This window comes from Tetrao urogallus (genome assembly GCF_951394365.1).
Source record: "Tetrao urogallus genome assembly, chromosome: 2".
In the NCBI taxonomy this organism is placed as follows: Eukaryota; Metazoa; Chordata; class Aves; order Galliformes; family Phasianidae; genus Tetrao; species Tetrao urogallus.
This window is the reverse complement of record NC_136814.1, coordinates 28433487-28450857: the sequence shown is the minus strand read 5'-3', so window position 1 is coordinate 28450857 and position 17371 is coordinate 28433487. Positions and strand designations below refer to the sequence as shown.

Here is a 17371-nt window from a genome sequence, read left to right as displayed (position 1 = left end):
TGAAAAACCACGATAAACAAAAAGAAAGTTCCAAGTCAGCTAAAAAACCTACTCAGACAATATATTTATCACATATATTCAGTAAGAAATCAGAAACATAGTATGCTAATTATTAACAGAAGTTCATACATTATTTAGGAAATATTCTTAGTAAAAAGTGCAATTTATTTAGAAACACAAGGAGTGGTGCAAGTACTCAGTGAAAACAACTGCAAGCAAGACAACTGTTAGAAGTTTTAAAGTGACAATAGAGTACTTACAGAAAAAATGAACACTATAAAATGATAGGAGAACTAAAACAACAGGTGGTTGCCTTAAGAATAAAATATTGAAAGAAATATGAAAAAAAAGAGAACAGGAAGGAAAATTTCCATCCAGTCAAAGTTACAGTCCTCATCATTTATGACGTAATACGTATGCACACTAAGAAAGGTGTATGCAGTGACTATCCTTGCTTGTTTTAATTATTGCATTGAACCAGTTCAAAAGTTTTTTTCCATTGTGCCTACACCCATTAGAAGTAATTTTTAATGATTTGAAAACATTACATGTAATCAACAGTTTTACTAAGTTGTTTCATATACAGTCTACTAATACCCAACTGAATAAATTAGAAGGTATATCATTAATTCTCCACAACTTGTATATTTTGTATCTTTCTCTGACATTAAAATTTCTTCCGAATCACAAATGTTTACTTTTCTCTCTAAACTTAGGATTTTTCAATATTATTTCTAAGAAAATGGTAATATTTCAAGTTTCCTATCTGACTCATTACAATGTGACTCATTACTATTGCATATTTTAACATACAGTTATTTCTGAAATAGCCCCTAGTTTGATAAAATGATTTAAAAATCATTTGACACAAGCCAACTATTGAACTACTGCTTTTCAAACAGCTGAAAAAATAATCTATGATTTGACCTTAAGAGTATGAGCACAAGAATATGAAGAGTGTGCTTATATTATAAGCAGTCATCCAGCACTATAAGAAAGATTGCAGTAATTGTTATTGAAATACTCAGGGTATTAGCTTGGAAACAGTAGGAGAAGAGAAGGAAATAACACATTCAAAATCAGCAAGGTAGACTAGAAAAAAAAATGAATTTGCTATAGAATAAGAAATAAATACTACCTGACTAGACAGATAAAATTGATATTTTTAGCATTTTATTATGTTACGTCAATTCATATCTCCTTTTAGACTGAAAATAATATGACAACATTTCTCCTCTTTCAATTTTTCTGAGTTTCACAGTAATAAATGTAAGTTTCACTAAACCTCCAGTAGGAAATATGCACCTATAACCTGTGTGGTCATACAGCATGTACTTACACTGTGCCTGCTTTACAACTGCCTTACCAGTAAGCACTAAATGCAGTTAGACTTTTTTATAGTATTATTACATGAAGAAATTAATAATTTGAAAATATTAAGTTACATGATATTTTTCTGACTGTACATAAAAAAAATGAGTTTAGTAATCTGGGCAATCCAATTTTCTGAAACTTTTAGTGATCTTTCATCTGTCCTTTAACATCCCTCTTTTCACTTTCTTTTTTCAAGTCTGCATTTTGCAAAAATGCAGATTCCAGGAAATGAAGTTACTTGTTTGGATACAACTGCCAAAGCCACTTCCTGTACGCATTTGGCAGAAATGTTTAGGTAAAAAAAGCCTTATGACATTTTTCAATCCAACCAAGATGGGCATTCCATTCAGCCACACAAAAACTCAATTTAGCCCCAGAATGGTATGCCAGTGTTATATATCTGAGTGCTCGAAGTATTACAGTCCAGTAATAATAAATTCAATTTTACATATATGTCAGGAAAAACAACATCAAACAGGTTCCAAGCAACAAACAAAGTATTGCATCAATGATCTGCTATCAGACATAACTCCATTTTGGTATTTTGCTATTTCCCCTTTTGCTCTCTGTACTGCCTGACATGTGAATGCAGTGCAAAGAATAACTGATGTGAAGTCTGCAGAGAGCTCACTGATTGTAACATGGCTAACACAATCATTGTTCTATTTAGCATTGATGTCATTACCATTACTAGCAGATGAAAAAGGATGATGATAGGAATGGTTTGATTGTTGGATTTTGTTAACCAGGCCTTACAAGTCCAACCTGATAGTTTTATTTATTTTCTGTCCTTTTTTTATATGTATAAAAATATATATACAGAAAAGCTTTATTACTTATGTACCTTAATTATATCACGCATGTGATCCGAGACAATTTCTATTCACTCAATGCAGCAAAAGGTTTGGACACCCTTCTTATACAACCTCTGACTAAAAATTTCCTTAAGAGGCTACAATTAGATACACAGCAGTTTAAATTGCATCTCTTCTCTCTCCAGCTCCCCTAACTTAAAAAAGTTCCATAAAATCTAAAGTGCGTCAGAGCTTTTATTTGACCTTTAGGTTCCCACTTGGTAGTTAATAGTTAAATTAAGGAAGGGAAAAGGTCACTTCAACTGCTTTTTTTTATTTAATTTTGTGTCATTTCAAAACACATTACCATCTCTCGATGGTCATTTTCCATTAAATCATTTCACACTTTGTTCCATAGTAAGTCTTGCTTCCTTCCTTTCTAGGAATACGGTTTCTCTTGCTCCTTGTTTCATTCTCAGATTCACTGGGAACACATCTTACATCACACATCTTTGTCCTTTCCAACCCAAGTTATCTAAACCAAGTCCTATACACTCCAGACCTTCAATCCTCTTTTTACCTCTTTTAAGATTTTCTCCTTCCTTCTTTGAAACCCTTTCCACTACTTTAGATATTATCATAAGAATTTAAATCTCAGCATTAAAGTTACTTTACTGAAAAGACTTCAGATGAGACCCAATTTACCCAAGTTTCTTTAACTTAAATATAAATTCAATGATAATGCTAAGAACTGCTAACAAGATTTACTGTATTAACAAACACATATTCTAGTTGGCACTCTTCGGTCAATTATTTCCTTCCAAGATCTAGTGAAAAGCAGACTTGGATCAACATGGGAAGCCAGCACCACAATACTTTAAGTCACTACATGGGGAGGCCAGCAGAGAAAACTCTTCTCAAACAATGGGCTGACCACAGATCTTCCTTTTTGTAATAGGCGCTGCTTCTTGGCAGAGTTTTCTGAAGAGGCAGGTCTCTAAAGACTAATTTAGTTCTAGGCCAAGAGATTCATTTCAGAAATATCTGTAAAGAAGGGATACCATAAAACTGTGTCATCACATATATGCAATGATCACTTGTATTTAACAGGCAAGCAGCTACTTTTTACACCAGATTTTGTTTCTAAATGTTTTTTCAAGCTGTAGCCACACACAGATCATACTACAGGAATCAAACATATCAAGCATAACAGGAATCAAGCAAATTCATGGAGCACTACAGCAAAATCCTTCATTTGGAGAACAAAGCAAAACAATCCACTAACAATGCCTTTATGCATTTCCTCAGAGAAACAAATACCATTAGTTCTTTAGGGAATCCCTGCTAATAAATCAATCCTGTTTGGCCATGCAAGGATGCAATGAACCTTGCAGCTGTCTTCGACCTGTTCTACGTGCTCACCCTGTTTCCATTTAACAGTTTCAGCTTTGTAGAATATGCCCCAAACTCTAGGCCCCTACAGGAGAAGGAATTAAAGGTATCTTGTGATATCCTTTTGAATCTAAGTGGATGTTTTGCTGATAAGGCCCTGACCTGGTAGAACACGACTGCCCAGAAAACAAGTGTGTAAAGTGTTCATCTTTAAATAAGAAAGTAGTTACAATTTTAAATATGCACCTGGTTCTTGAGAAGGAAATTGATAATGTTACATACATAGAAGTATCATTAGTATAATTGCAACTAAAAACTGGAAGGAATATTTTATCTTGCATTTTAGCACTTTGATTAAACACCAGATATTAGATTCCAGCATGAAAACAGATGGACCCACAAGTTATCGCACAACAGTCGTGTGGGTTTTTATAACTTCCTGTGGAGAATCTGACATTGCAACTCCGGTATGTATTTCCAGCACTTTTATGCTTAGGAAAAGGTACTTCTATTAGTTTTGGTAGTGGCACAGGAACACCTTCTTTAAATATGCATGTCCGGGTTGTAATTTAAACTACTGCTATGATACTTTCTTTCTTTGAGGAATACAAATTTTCACAGCACAAACAAGTGTTTTCAGCAATTTAGAAGTTGGAAATGACAAGGACTTCAGACAAAAAAAATTCTCTAAGCTTTTTCTGTATAGTTTTTTCAATAACAAAAGAAGGTTTGGAAATTCTAACACAGAAGAAATACAACAAGGTTATACAACCTGGTAAGACAAAAAGATAACAAAAATGCTCCAGATTTTCAGTGAAAAATCTTACAAATCTGTATTTAAGAAAAGCATAAATTACATCCACATGTTTACTGTAAAAGATGCCAAGATGTCAGCTGTCCCTTCTATAGAGAAAATTATTAAAGCTATAGACATAATTTCAAACTACTGCTGTGGTAAACCAGGCTGTACATTTCTACTCTCTATACTGAGACAAATGCAAAAACTGGTTTGGTTCCTATTGAAGAATAAACAAAAGAGATCTATTTCTTCCTAAAATGCATGCAAGTATATATTATAAATACAAAAATAAGTTAACCTCTCAATTCAGATTTTTATGAAAGCTTGTTTTTAGTTCCAGTAGGCTAAACTTACATTCTTAAAAACTTTTAACTCAAGGTACCAGAAAGTCTAAAATGTAAGCAGAAATGGGAGTTGCAATGAAACAGGTATAAGAAAATGAAGCATAGAAGGCATCAAACATGGTACAGACAGCATCAGGTTTACAGATGTCTTTCCTATGTTAATTTTGCTTAGAGTTGAACTTCTAAATACTTCTAAATAATAGTTTTTGAGCTGTCCACTCTCTGGAGGAATTACAGAATGACAATAAACACTAAAACCTTTAAGACTGCAATAGTAATCAAGTTCAGCAGCATCGAGGCAGCAGTAGCCCAATGGTCAGGAGGTAACCAAGTCAACAAGCCTTGAAATTACATACCAAATGCGAAAGCAAATCTGAAACTTACAACAGAAAATTGACATTGCAGTTGGACATTAGAATATACAGTAAAAAATGAAATTTATCTTAATTTGAATACAGGTCTGGTATAAGACTGGAAACCAGATAAGGTGCTCACATTACATAAATATTTACATAGTATGAGACATAGTATCATTGGGGAAAAAACAAACTCTCTTAACACATGCCTTGCTTAACAGTTACCAAATGATTCACCACTCCAAGTCATTTTTACAAGGAAAACTAGTCTGGGAGAGAAAATAAATCATAAGCACTGTAGCATGATTTAAAAAGTAGATGTCTTAGAGCTTTGTTATGTTAGGTACCATCTTTCAGTATTCAGTCAGATTCATGGTTTGAAGAACTGGGATAACTGGTAAACATAAGATTTAGTTATAATACTTCAGTTACAGAGTGACCATAATCACTTATACTTGCTTTTATACAGGTTCTCAAAGAATCATTTTAGTTCTGTCTATAACTTTCTATTATGTAAGCAATACAACTTTCAGATTTGCTTTAATTTACAGTAGAGTTATATCGGCTCCTACCTGACCCTGGGAATGACTGGAGACTATTTTCAGTATAGCTCAGTAGACCACTATGCATCTGCATAGAAATATCTGAAGGTTAAGCCAAAAGGAAGAACTTCTAGTCTTTTCTATTACCCACATGCACAGGTAATGTGCATGTAGTGGCTCCATTAAGAAAACACTGTAGTTTCTTGAGTTTGATGTTCTTAATTATGAGAGTATGGAAGACATATCACAGATGTATTTGCCAAACTTGAAAGTCAATAGATAAAGCAAATAAATCTCAATTCAAGTATGCAGAAACTTTCAGGAGCAGGTTTTCCTCTAAAATATCAAGAGTTGAAGATGGTCACTCACAGAAAGTAAAAACATCCTCAAGGATTTAGTCCAAAAAATCCAATATCACTTTTAGGCAGCCAAAATGGCTAATGAATCAGGAAGTTGAAAAGATTTGAAACAGTAGAGAATTTCCAGGGAACAGTAGGTTACATTTCAGCAGACTAATGTGGATAAGAGAACAGTAAATTAGCGTAAAAATACTCCCCATCTAAACAGACTGATAGGAAAGCTGTAAAAACTGCCAAAAGCATCTTTAACAAGCTTCCAAACATACGTTCCACATCAGAAGAAATTCCGAGCTGAGAAAATGAGAGAAAAACACAATGAGCATCTTAGACAAACCAGAAATCGTTTGTAAAACCAAATAAACATGGAGGAAAAAAAAATTGACGGCCTATAGTAGTAAGTGGCTTACATAACAGCACTTTCTGTATAAGATAATAAAGTTTCCATGCTTCCAATAAATCAGTGAAAGTACTCCTTACTTTCACTATATCCTTACATCTCACCAAATCTGCCTTTGATGTTGCAAATGGAGATCTAGCTCCAAAAAAGCAAAATCTGGGCTTCATCTCCTTAAAAAAAAAAAAAAAAAAAAAAAAAACCACAACCCTCTACATTCGTATTTATAAACAGTTGAGAACAAAAATCCTAACAGAACTTTAGCATGAAATGCCAATTGCAAGAGTTCATGTAAATTTACATCTTAAGCACACATTGATATTTATTTGTAACAAAAAATAATCATTTTTTTGTTGCTTACAAGGACGTTTCTAGAGACTAGCACTTCTTAATCCATTCATTTTTAACTTCTCACTAATCTCAGCAAGTTCAATTCAAAGTCCTGTCTCAAGCAAAACTCACAGTGGATTTACTGTGGATTCAGACAAAATAAATTTTTTGGAAGTACAATCAGAGTAATGCAATCAAATGTACTTTTCACAGAATCACATAATCATAGGTGATCATAGGTATGGACCTCCGGTAATCACCAAGTTCAACTCCTCTGCCAAAGCATGTTCCCCACAGTAGATTTTACAGGAAAGCATCCAAACACGGATATCTCCAGAGACTCCATCACCTCTCTAGACAGCCTGTTCTAATGCTCTGCCACCCTTTTAAAGAAAGCTATTTTATTCTGGAAAGTACTTGTAGATTGATAAGGGAAATGAAACACTATCTTGAAGTTCCTTGTCTTTCATGAAATGAGGAACCTGGAACTGGATACAGTACTCCAGATGTAGCCTCACCAGTGCAGAGCAGAAGGAGAGGATAACTTCCCTCAGTCAGCTGACCATACTCTTTTTTAATGTTCCCTGGGATACCATCGGTCTTCTCAGCTACAAAGTCACACTGCTGACTCACAGTCGACCTATAGTCCACCTGTACGTCTAGGTCCTTCTTGCATCAAGTGAGTGGAGCCAGACTCTTTTTGGTGGCGCCCAGTGACAGGATGAAGGGCAAAAGGCACAAACTAATGCAGAAATTACCTGAACATGAGAAAAAAAAATTCTGTGAGGGTGACAGAACACTGCAACAGGCTGCCCAGGGAGATTGTGGAGTCTCCTTCTCTGGAGATGTTCAGGTGGGCTCTAAATATTTGTTCAATCTTCTGAAGGAAACATGCTTTGTCAGGGAGTTTGGATAGACGACCTCCAGAGGTCCCTTCCAACCCCAGTAGTTCTGTGAATTGGAGCAATGTATGCTAATATGGTGACTTAAAATACCAGAAAATAATTTTGTTAAACTTATCAGAAGTATAGCATCATAAAATTTTCAAAATTTTTATCAGTAGCAGTGAAAAATTCAACTACATCTAAGCTGGTAGAAGTTCAGCTTGAGAATGAATTGGAATGTGTATTTTCACCTGGTCTCGTAACAGGAGATATATTCTATTCTGAGGAATGAGGAGTATCAGGAATAAGTCTGAGTAATGTTTGAAGTACATCAATGTGCTTCGTTGCTGATTAAAAAGCATTAAAATGGGTACATCTGTTTGGTGACAAACTCAGTCATGAGCGCAGGGCCAGAATATTTGTCCCCAGCTAACTACTACAGTACCCGCAAATGATCCCAAGACATACGCATGTGTAATAGACAGTTTCCCTAGTGGATTGAAACCTTTTCTTGAACAAAGGACACAGAATAGATTATGATGGAAAATCTCAGTCAATCCTCTCCAGTAGGGAGTTTTCTGTGGGTTTTCCAACAATAGAAGGAAGCATTTCCCCCAGATTATTACATAAATACATGAAAGAGCCAAGATAAATATTTTGAGAAGTCTAAATACAAGATGAAAATATTTAGCTTACAGAACTGAACAGTTGGTGTGTTATCATCACTACTGTCCCACTGTTCATAATTACCATCTGTTTATAGAAAGCATCTCTCACCTCTCATTTTAAAGTCAACTTGTCAGCCCTTCAGGAGAAATCTTTTTTTTTTTCTACATGCTTGCAAACTGCCAAGTGAAAAGCAATATTCAATTCTGACTGAGTTGCATAGCAAATAATTTCTCCACCAAACACTAAAATATCCTCACAGATTCTCAGTTAAAGATACAGGAAATGGCTAAAAATGACCAGAACATGATCCTAATAAAGTCTTTTGTAAGCGTAAAACAATTCCTCTAAAGATCATCAGCATAAACAACCACTGGAAACTATCACTACAATTTATTTTGTTCTTTGAATGTCACAATATTAGCCCTGTTTTCTGGCAACAAAAATGTTTGAACTTCAGTAGAAAGAAATTCAGCAGGAGGAAAAATGATATACATATCTTCCACTGACAGAGTTATGTTATAAGCAAGCAGAAGACAGATCTATTTTAAAATAGGACTCACTTGCACAAGAAAAGTGATATAAAGTGACAAGAGTCAAAATGCAACAGAATGTTTACCACCCCAATGACATATGATGAAGTCAGATTTTCTTGCTTTATTCATAGATTTATCCTGAAACTACTTATTTGTAAAAGTGGCACAATCTCCTGAGAAAGACCATAAGCAACTCTGTGTGTGAAATCCTAAATATAAGATCTCTTCTAGTTGTGGATTATGAATAACAACAAAACTGCAGTATAGATTTTACAATAAGGTGAATTACTGAAAATAAGCGTTGAAGCCTTTGTAAAACTCAAGTTATTATGCTACTATCTTTGCATTTTCTGGAATGTTCATCTGAAACAGATTAAATTCACAGCCAGAGAGATATGCTTTTTTCAGATTCATAAAAGGTAGCATGATGCAGTAAATAATAGCAATCAACCAGCACAACTACTGAGTATATTAAAACATTCTGCACTCTTACTCATGTAGTTACGGATCTATAATTTAGAGTGTTCTGTGATTAAAATGGGTACTGAAAATTAAGTTCTCCTTTTTCACAGTACTTGGACTAAGATAAAAAGCTCTAGTCTGCTCATTCTAAGCTAACTGTCTTATACAATCTGTAAAAGGCCCTCAGTGATAGGAGCTGGCTTGCCAAAATAGCAGCAGCAGGCAACCTTCCAACCTAAACAGTGTTGTGCTGCTGCCTTACTAAATCACAGGAGAATGATACCTACCACACCCTCCTAAAAGAAGACTCTTGGGATCCAAGAACAACAAATCTAACAGCAAGTAAACCAACATAATTTTTAGCTGAAGAATTCAATGTTGTATAGCCCACTGTCCTCAGTGAAACCTAGGACATTACTAGGATGCTGCACTTGTGTACTCCTCTACTCTAATCACCCAGGAGAATACTCTGATACAGGCTATAGTGTATCTGAAGAAATAAAACAATGCACATATCTAATTTCAGTCATTCTTATTAGATTTCCTATTGGTATCAAAACCTATTTTTGATAATAATTTACTAATCTCATTTCGAACATGAGCCCTTATATTTAAATAAGCAGTTAAGAACAGGAAAAACTATTTACAACTTAGTATTTATTAGTAAAAGGTAAATATGACACGAGTACCCAAACATTTGGAATGCAAATTTGGGGTATTAGGTCTTGTTTGTTTTTTATGTTTATACAGCTACTACCCTCAAAGTCTGCTATTCAGAGTTTCAAGAACACAGAAGATACAGAAAAGATAGAATTTATAGGAGTGTAAATAATACAATGCACACGTCATATCTTCAAAGTTAGAGTATCTGCATTCAATTTCTTCTGGAAGAATACATACATTCAGTGCAGCACAGACTTAGAAATGTCTATACATGGCTATACAAGTGTAGGATTCTCCCCCATACTTTCAGCTAGTTTCTTTTCAGGAAAAAGGAAATGAGATGCAGAAATGGAAAGACATTACAGACAATGTTGTAAATTGAAATATAAATGATCTAAGATATGGAAATTGCTTAAATGGTGAATAATAGGTTTAGTATTACATTAAAAGCTCTACTTAGAGTTCTAGCTTGATTCAAGCCTAAGCTCTTTCCCACATCTTTAACAAATCCTTGATGTGTATAATTAACAAGTCATATGCATATAGTCCAAATGGATTTTGAAAGAATGCGTAGCTTCAGGATTATGAATATTACTTGGAGATTTGCAATATGTGAAATTTGAACCTCATACCTCACAAACTTTTCTATTTGTTGAAATGTCAAGACAAACATCAAAGATTGGTCATCATCCAAACTTTCTGAAATATCCATCTCTGTCTGTACAGAACGTAGCAGAAAATCCTCAGCAATACAGTAATTTGAGCTGATATTCTGGTTCCTACATTATGTGTGAAGGTCACTTGTACATAAACAAGACACTTTTCAGAAAGAGAGAGCATAATATCAAGGTGACAACTTGCCAATGCTTCATAGATTCTTAAAGACTAAAGAATAAGCACTGTTACATAAACCACGATTTATACTGGTGATTTGTTGACAAAGTATAACTTTTTTTTTGCTAACATATTTCTGAGGATATCAAAAACTTTGTTATAAGGAAAAAATTCTATTCATTGACAGTAATTGTGATATCAAATCAAGTAAATTCTTACTTCAAAATTGAAGAATGATACTCAGGAAAAGCAGGAGACAAAAGTTTTAGGAGCTAAATTAAAAAAAGTTCACAGACTTCGCTACAGGGGAATAGATGCAAGATTATTCTAGTCTAGTATTTCACAGCTAAGTGACAGAAAGACAGCATCAGATAATTCTAACAAATATGTGAAGCACCCACTGTAAAAATCCATGGTATAGATTGCTCTAGTTCTGAATTCTCCTCAATTATCACTGGACTGCAATAAAGCAGAACCCAAATCAAACAGAACTCTTAAGACTTTGTTTCCGTCCTTGACCTCTTTTATTTCCTCAAGTATTTTGTTTTTTAGACTAAGTTTTTTTCTTTCACATGCACCTCACAATACACAGCTCCTGTCCATTCATCCATCCCTCCAATTAGTAAGCAATTTTAGAGGATAATCATAGAATCATGGAATTGATTGGGTTGGAAAAGATGTTCAAGACTGTCAAATTCAACCTCAACCTAACCATACCATCATAGCTAAAACTGGCAATACTAAATAGCTTAAGAGATATTTATGTCAGGATACTAGTGAAATTTAAGTGCTTATTTGCCAGTTATTGCTGACTTCTGAACTGATTATCACTTTTAGAAAAAAAAAATTCATTACAAAATACATAAACAGTATACAGAAGAATAAATCATGAATATGTGAACTAACTATAAAATGATAGTCTAGGATGCTTTTCCTCTGAGCTTTCCTAAGTAATTCTAAAACCTATTGATACCACTGATGCTTTTTGTTTAAACAACTCAATTGGAAAACAAAAAAAAAAATTAAACAAGGCAACGAAAACCTGCCTAGAGTTATTGCGTGCCATAAGTTGTTTTATACGGATTTTGAAATTAACAATTTGTAAACACAAATTGTTAATTTAAACAACTCTGAAATGCAAAGAAAGATACTTGCAAAGAAAGATATTTAACAATTAACACTATTTTAGTTAACCAGCATAGTAACTCCCTTACTTATACAATCCATGCTAATTAGCCAACACAATTTGCTTTTTTTGAGTTATTGTTTCAATCAAATAGTAAGCACATAGTTAAATCTATTGGTATTTACATAGCTAAAGTTAAACATGTCCTTAGAATCTTGTAAAAATTAGATTATGAGTGGTTTCTGAAGACGTGGCATGCAGAAGAAAATATTCTTTTCAGAATATTAATAATAAATAATGCTTTTTGCCTATTTATATTTCAAAATTATGTAGTCTGAAATCTAATAATGTATTTTTTCTCATCTTTTAAGACATATGAGTCAATATTTATAACTTCTGGGATTGACAGTATAATTTTCTGAAATTTCTTTAAGTTACGTTACAAGGCAGTAGTTACTGTAAGTTACTTGTAATGTAGTTACAAGTCACAAGACATTATTTACAAGACAATAATAGAAAAATCAATTATGAGAGCTGGTGAGGCCTGCAGTAGTTCCCAACTCTTGAGAACAACATTTCTGTAAGATAGTCTGTACTAAAATTACAATTACTAAAAGTAAACTTCTCAAATCCATACAGAAACTGGGAGGCCAAATGGTAGGTTTTAACCAACCATATGCACTTATTTTAATTCTCTTATATCAACTAAGTTATTTTGCCACAAAAGTTATTAATGTTCATTTCACCAGGTGGTGTTTTTTCAAAACACTTTGCTTAATTGTTGGGTAGAACATTTTTGGATTAATAAAGTCTGCAGCACGTGTCCAGGTCTGAGTTCAAAAGGAAAGAGCTATATCTCAATCATTATCACATATAGCAGACAGCTTTTGGCTGATAGTATACCACTGTATCTTTACACTGCCAAAATTATGCAATAAAAACAGTGATAACCTCTTGAGATCTTACAGCGCATTGCAGCTGAAGATCTCAAAATAGTAACTTGCCTACAGATAAAACAGGATGCTTCAAGTAAATGTAGGTAAGACTTTTTTTTTTTTTAATGTATGATATTGATCTTACAGTACTATTATAAAAATTAAACTAAAACAGTTCTTAAACTAGAAGAGCAGAAATCCTTAGGTGTTAGGAGGAAATTATTTACTCACAGAGTTGTGAGGCACTGAAACAGGTTGCCTAGAGAAGTTGATGCCACATCCCTGAATGTGTTCAAGGCCATGTTAGGTAGAGCTTTGTGCAGAGGGTGATGTCTCCACCCACTACAGGGGAATTAGATGGTCCTTTAGGTCCCTTCCATCCCCAGACATTCTATGATTCTACAATTACTACTTTTTAAATCATGTAATTGACTACAAGCCATAGTTCGGCTTTCTGTTAACTGAATTTGACTCTCAAACGTTTTCTCTTCTTTTGACAGACTCTTGGCCTCATTCGAACTACAAACTGATCTGAAAAACAATTTGACTATTCTTCAAGAACTTATGAACATAATACTTTCAATGTGAACATGCACTGAAGCTTGTTATTTTCAGTACTCTAAGAAATCAAACAAAAGAAAAAAAAATATAGTTTATACGTTAGGGAAAATGCTGTCATTCTCATAGAGACAAAAGATTGAGAGAGCATGGAAACTTGGTTACATACTTGCAAAGATAATTGGTCTCCAGAGATAGGGTTCAAGGCATCCTGGTAAGGCTGAATGGGTTGTGCTGTTTACATGGTTTCTACTACATTTATGTTTTATTTATTATTTTACATTTGTTACTCTGAAGTATTCCTTGAGAACAGTAATGCAAACATTAAGAAATACTTTTTTTTAAAGCATTACCATTATAACAGCTACACATTACAGAACATTCAAAGTCCTAATGCTGCCAACATTACTGACTAGACTTGCAGCAGAACATCAGGCCTCTCGAAAGATGTGCAGACACATATGGACATTTAGAATAATAAAAAAAAGTTATTATTTATCTGTAGCCCTCAGAGAAATATGGCTGATATTTTTTAAATTATTTTTATTAACTGTAAGATGGCCCCCTAGGGGAGTGTTCCTCTGTTCACATTTACCATCATGATTGTTGAAGATGCATCGTTTTCATGTCACATTGAATGTGACAGAGTATCAGAACCTGACCCAAAGCAGATTGAAAAGAAGACTGGAAAGAAGGGGATACGTTTACAGCTATTTTCAGAACATTTGTAATCTAATCATACACAAAACTTCTCATCTCAGAACATATTGTCTTCTCAGTCCAGACAGACACTTATCTAAACACTCATTATCCCGACATGACGGGAATCAGGTAGATTTACTTCTAGCCAAAGAAGATACTTCATCATTGTCACAGGTCCTCTGCGCCAACCTTATGTCCAAAATAATTCTTTTTCAATAAAAAAAATCTGGAATGTTTACCTACTATATTTTACAGAACAGTTACAGTATAGTTTGAATAACAAGAAAAAATTGGCGTTACTACTAGATTAAAATCTTTTATCAGTTGCACATATACAAACTTATCTGCTGACAAATGACACTAATGTATATCGAATGGTACTGTTAGCTACCCTAAATGAACACCTTGTCTACCAGTTCAGCTCAATTTTTTTTTTTGGAAAGGATATAATTTATAGGATCACATGGTAAATTATTGTTTTGAAATACAACAGAATGCAGATTTTGAATTTGTTCATACAAGTTCTTGCTCTAGAAAGGCAGAATTGCAATAGAGCTATTGAAATGCACAAAAGTGTAGCTACCTTTCATTTCTGGAACTAAGACTTCAATTTATTTAATCACTTTTTTAAAAAATAATTGAAATAATCACAATATTTTATTGAAAAGGCTGAATAAAAAAAAAAAACCAGACACCTAAATAGTATAGTATAAGCAAAACTATTAATGACAATCACAGAAAGTTTCCAATCTGATATCAGAGATGGAAGCATAATTAATGAAATCTCATTCTATTTGAAAGTAAGATTCCTCTCATAGGTTGTAAGATTACAAAAAAATTGGAAAGAAAAATTTGTTTATTGATGTTTTACTATACTGTGCAATTAATAATGCCTGCACAAAACTTCTTTCAATACCTGCTGTACTGGTTATTATTTATTTTTTGCTAAAGGTCATTACTTCCAGACTTTCTGGGAAACCAACTTTTTTTTCTAGTAATTTTTATGAGTTACGCTAAAAAAAATCCTTTTCTGAGTACAAATTTACTTGAAGATTTAAAGTTCTAGAACATAATTTGCTTTTTTTTTTTTTTTTTTTTGGAGAACTATACAACAGAAGATTCACATCAGTTTGTTAAAGCCATCATTACCTTGAGAGCACTATAAATTTGTATCCCTGCATTTGTGTATCCAGAATTAGCAGAATACTACTATTACTAAAAATAAAGAAATCCTATTCTGTTATGCATTTGAATAATAGGTTGAAAATCATATTTTAATAACCCAATAAATACTCGCTTAATTTACACTAACCTTTAGTTCTGGAAAGAAAAGGCAGCCTGTGAACTGAAGAGCTGAGATCTTTTGCTTCTTTTAGACTAAAAAATCTTGATGGGTTTTGACTTTCTTCTAAGTTTATAGAATGAGACTGCTTCAATGATGTAGAACCAGCAGAGGCAGCATTGAGCTGAAAAAGAGCCTCTTGTGTTTTCTTTCTCTCATTTTTTAGCATATTTACCAGAATATCTGCAAGATATATTAAGGAAGTAACTAAGAATCTCTTTTCAATAAAACAGTTATTTGTTTCTTTAAGACTTTTTTTTTTTTTTTTTTTTTTTTTTTTAAAAGTACAACAATTCACATTTAGAAGCCTGTTTGTGAACATGAATTTAAAGTTAGGAATTTTGTTAGAAATGAAATCCAGCCATCTTAGCTTTTTCCATACAGGAGATTCATCTTTAAAAAGCACTAATTAATTCACAAGTTGAACACAACTGTTGAGCATCTCCAGTCAAACAAATGAAAACTCCATTAAGATTGCTGTTGTGTGAGTCCTTTTTTAATTTTTAAATTTTATTTAAAGTCTAATAAACAAAGTTTTTTGAAGAAGAGAAACCCTTAACTTACAATTAGGCTGAAAATTGTATCACATCTGTAGCCTTTTTATAACAAGAAAGTCTACTAAAATGCAGAACAGCAATTAGCAAATGCATTGTTATATATTTACTAAAAGTATATTTGATATAGATATGTTTTGCTAAGAGCATCAAGGGGTCTTACAGGGAAAATTTTGTGAGCCTTCAACCAAAACCACAGGATTCTTTGTACTGTTGAATTTATTTTATTATGTTATTAATTCTAATCCTCATCAATTTTCTAAATGAACAGAAAAATCTAAGGGAAGATTAATTAGTAAACTGGGTGACAATAATAAAATTCTGTACAGTATAGTTATTATGATAGCTCCTGGTTTGAAGAACAATCAAGAAAACCTCATTTCTTGACTATAAAGCTTTCATATTGCTCACCACTTTATCACACAAGTCACAGTATTAGCTTTTGAACAATGATAGACTGAATTTGATATACAAGAGCTGCAGTGAATGCAGTGCCTCCCATTTTACGGTGTTAGCCCATGACATCCGAGGCATATATATATATATCAGTACTGATATATAGTATATATAGTATATACTATACTATACTATATATATATATATAGTACTGATATATGTATATATGCCTCGGATGTCATGGGCTAACACCCATATATATATATATATATATATCAGTAGTATGGCAGTAGCAGTTGAACCTTCCCACCAGTATTCTGTTACATTTTGTTGCTGTGCAACAAATGGCAGCAGATGGGCAATCTTGCAAAATGGTATCTGATATGGGAGTGCATATGAAGAAAAAGTGTGTCATTGAATTCTTCCACGTGGAAAAAAATGACACCTACTGACATTCATTAGCACTTATTGAACATTTATGGAGACTAAACAGTGAAAGTGGGCACAGTGAGGCATTAAGAGGTGCATGTCAGCACTGTTGACAGTGACAGTGGGTCCCCTCCATTGCTACAGATCTTCACAAGAACAGCATGCAGGTTAGTGTACATTACTGACAAAATGCATATGCATTACTGACAAATGCATAGCTGAGGGTGACTATGATGGAAATAAATATTGCTTTGTAGCTGAGAATTTGCTCTATCGAGTACTGCTATTGTGCTCTTTTTATTCTCATGAATACTATAACAAATACAAAGACATTGCTTTCACTGCAACCTACATACTTGTGTCTGCTGCAAGGCACTGAAATGGACAAAGCACATTTAAGTAGTCTAATATTTTTATATGCAGAAAGCCTTAGCTTTAATTTAATTTTTAAATGCATGTAAAGAGTATAAGTTTCATATTCATTCAAAAGGTACATAATCCAATAGTCCCCAAAGCAGCACTTCATTTGGCTAAAAATAACACTTACAGGAAATTCTATTCTTTGTAAGGTAATAAATTGATCTTTACATAGCATCAGAT

At 33.5% G+C, this 17371-nt stretch overlaps 1 protein-coding gene across 1 annotated transcript in view; it reads right to left on the bottom strand.

Annotated features, from left to right (window-relative positions):
* KIF6 (kinesin family member 6) overlaps window positions 1-17371 on the bottom strand; it is a gene marked incomplete at both ends in the record, with an annotated part of 136392 nt that overhangs the window by 68048 nt on the left and 50973 nt on the right. The window contains one exon of the mRNA XM_079532826.1: window positions 15363-15575. Within this exon, the coding sequence (XP_079388952.1) occupies window positions 15363-15575 (213 nt within the window). The remainder of the gene's footprint in view (window positions 1-15362; window positions 15576-17371) is intronic.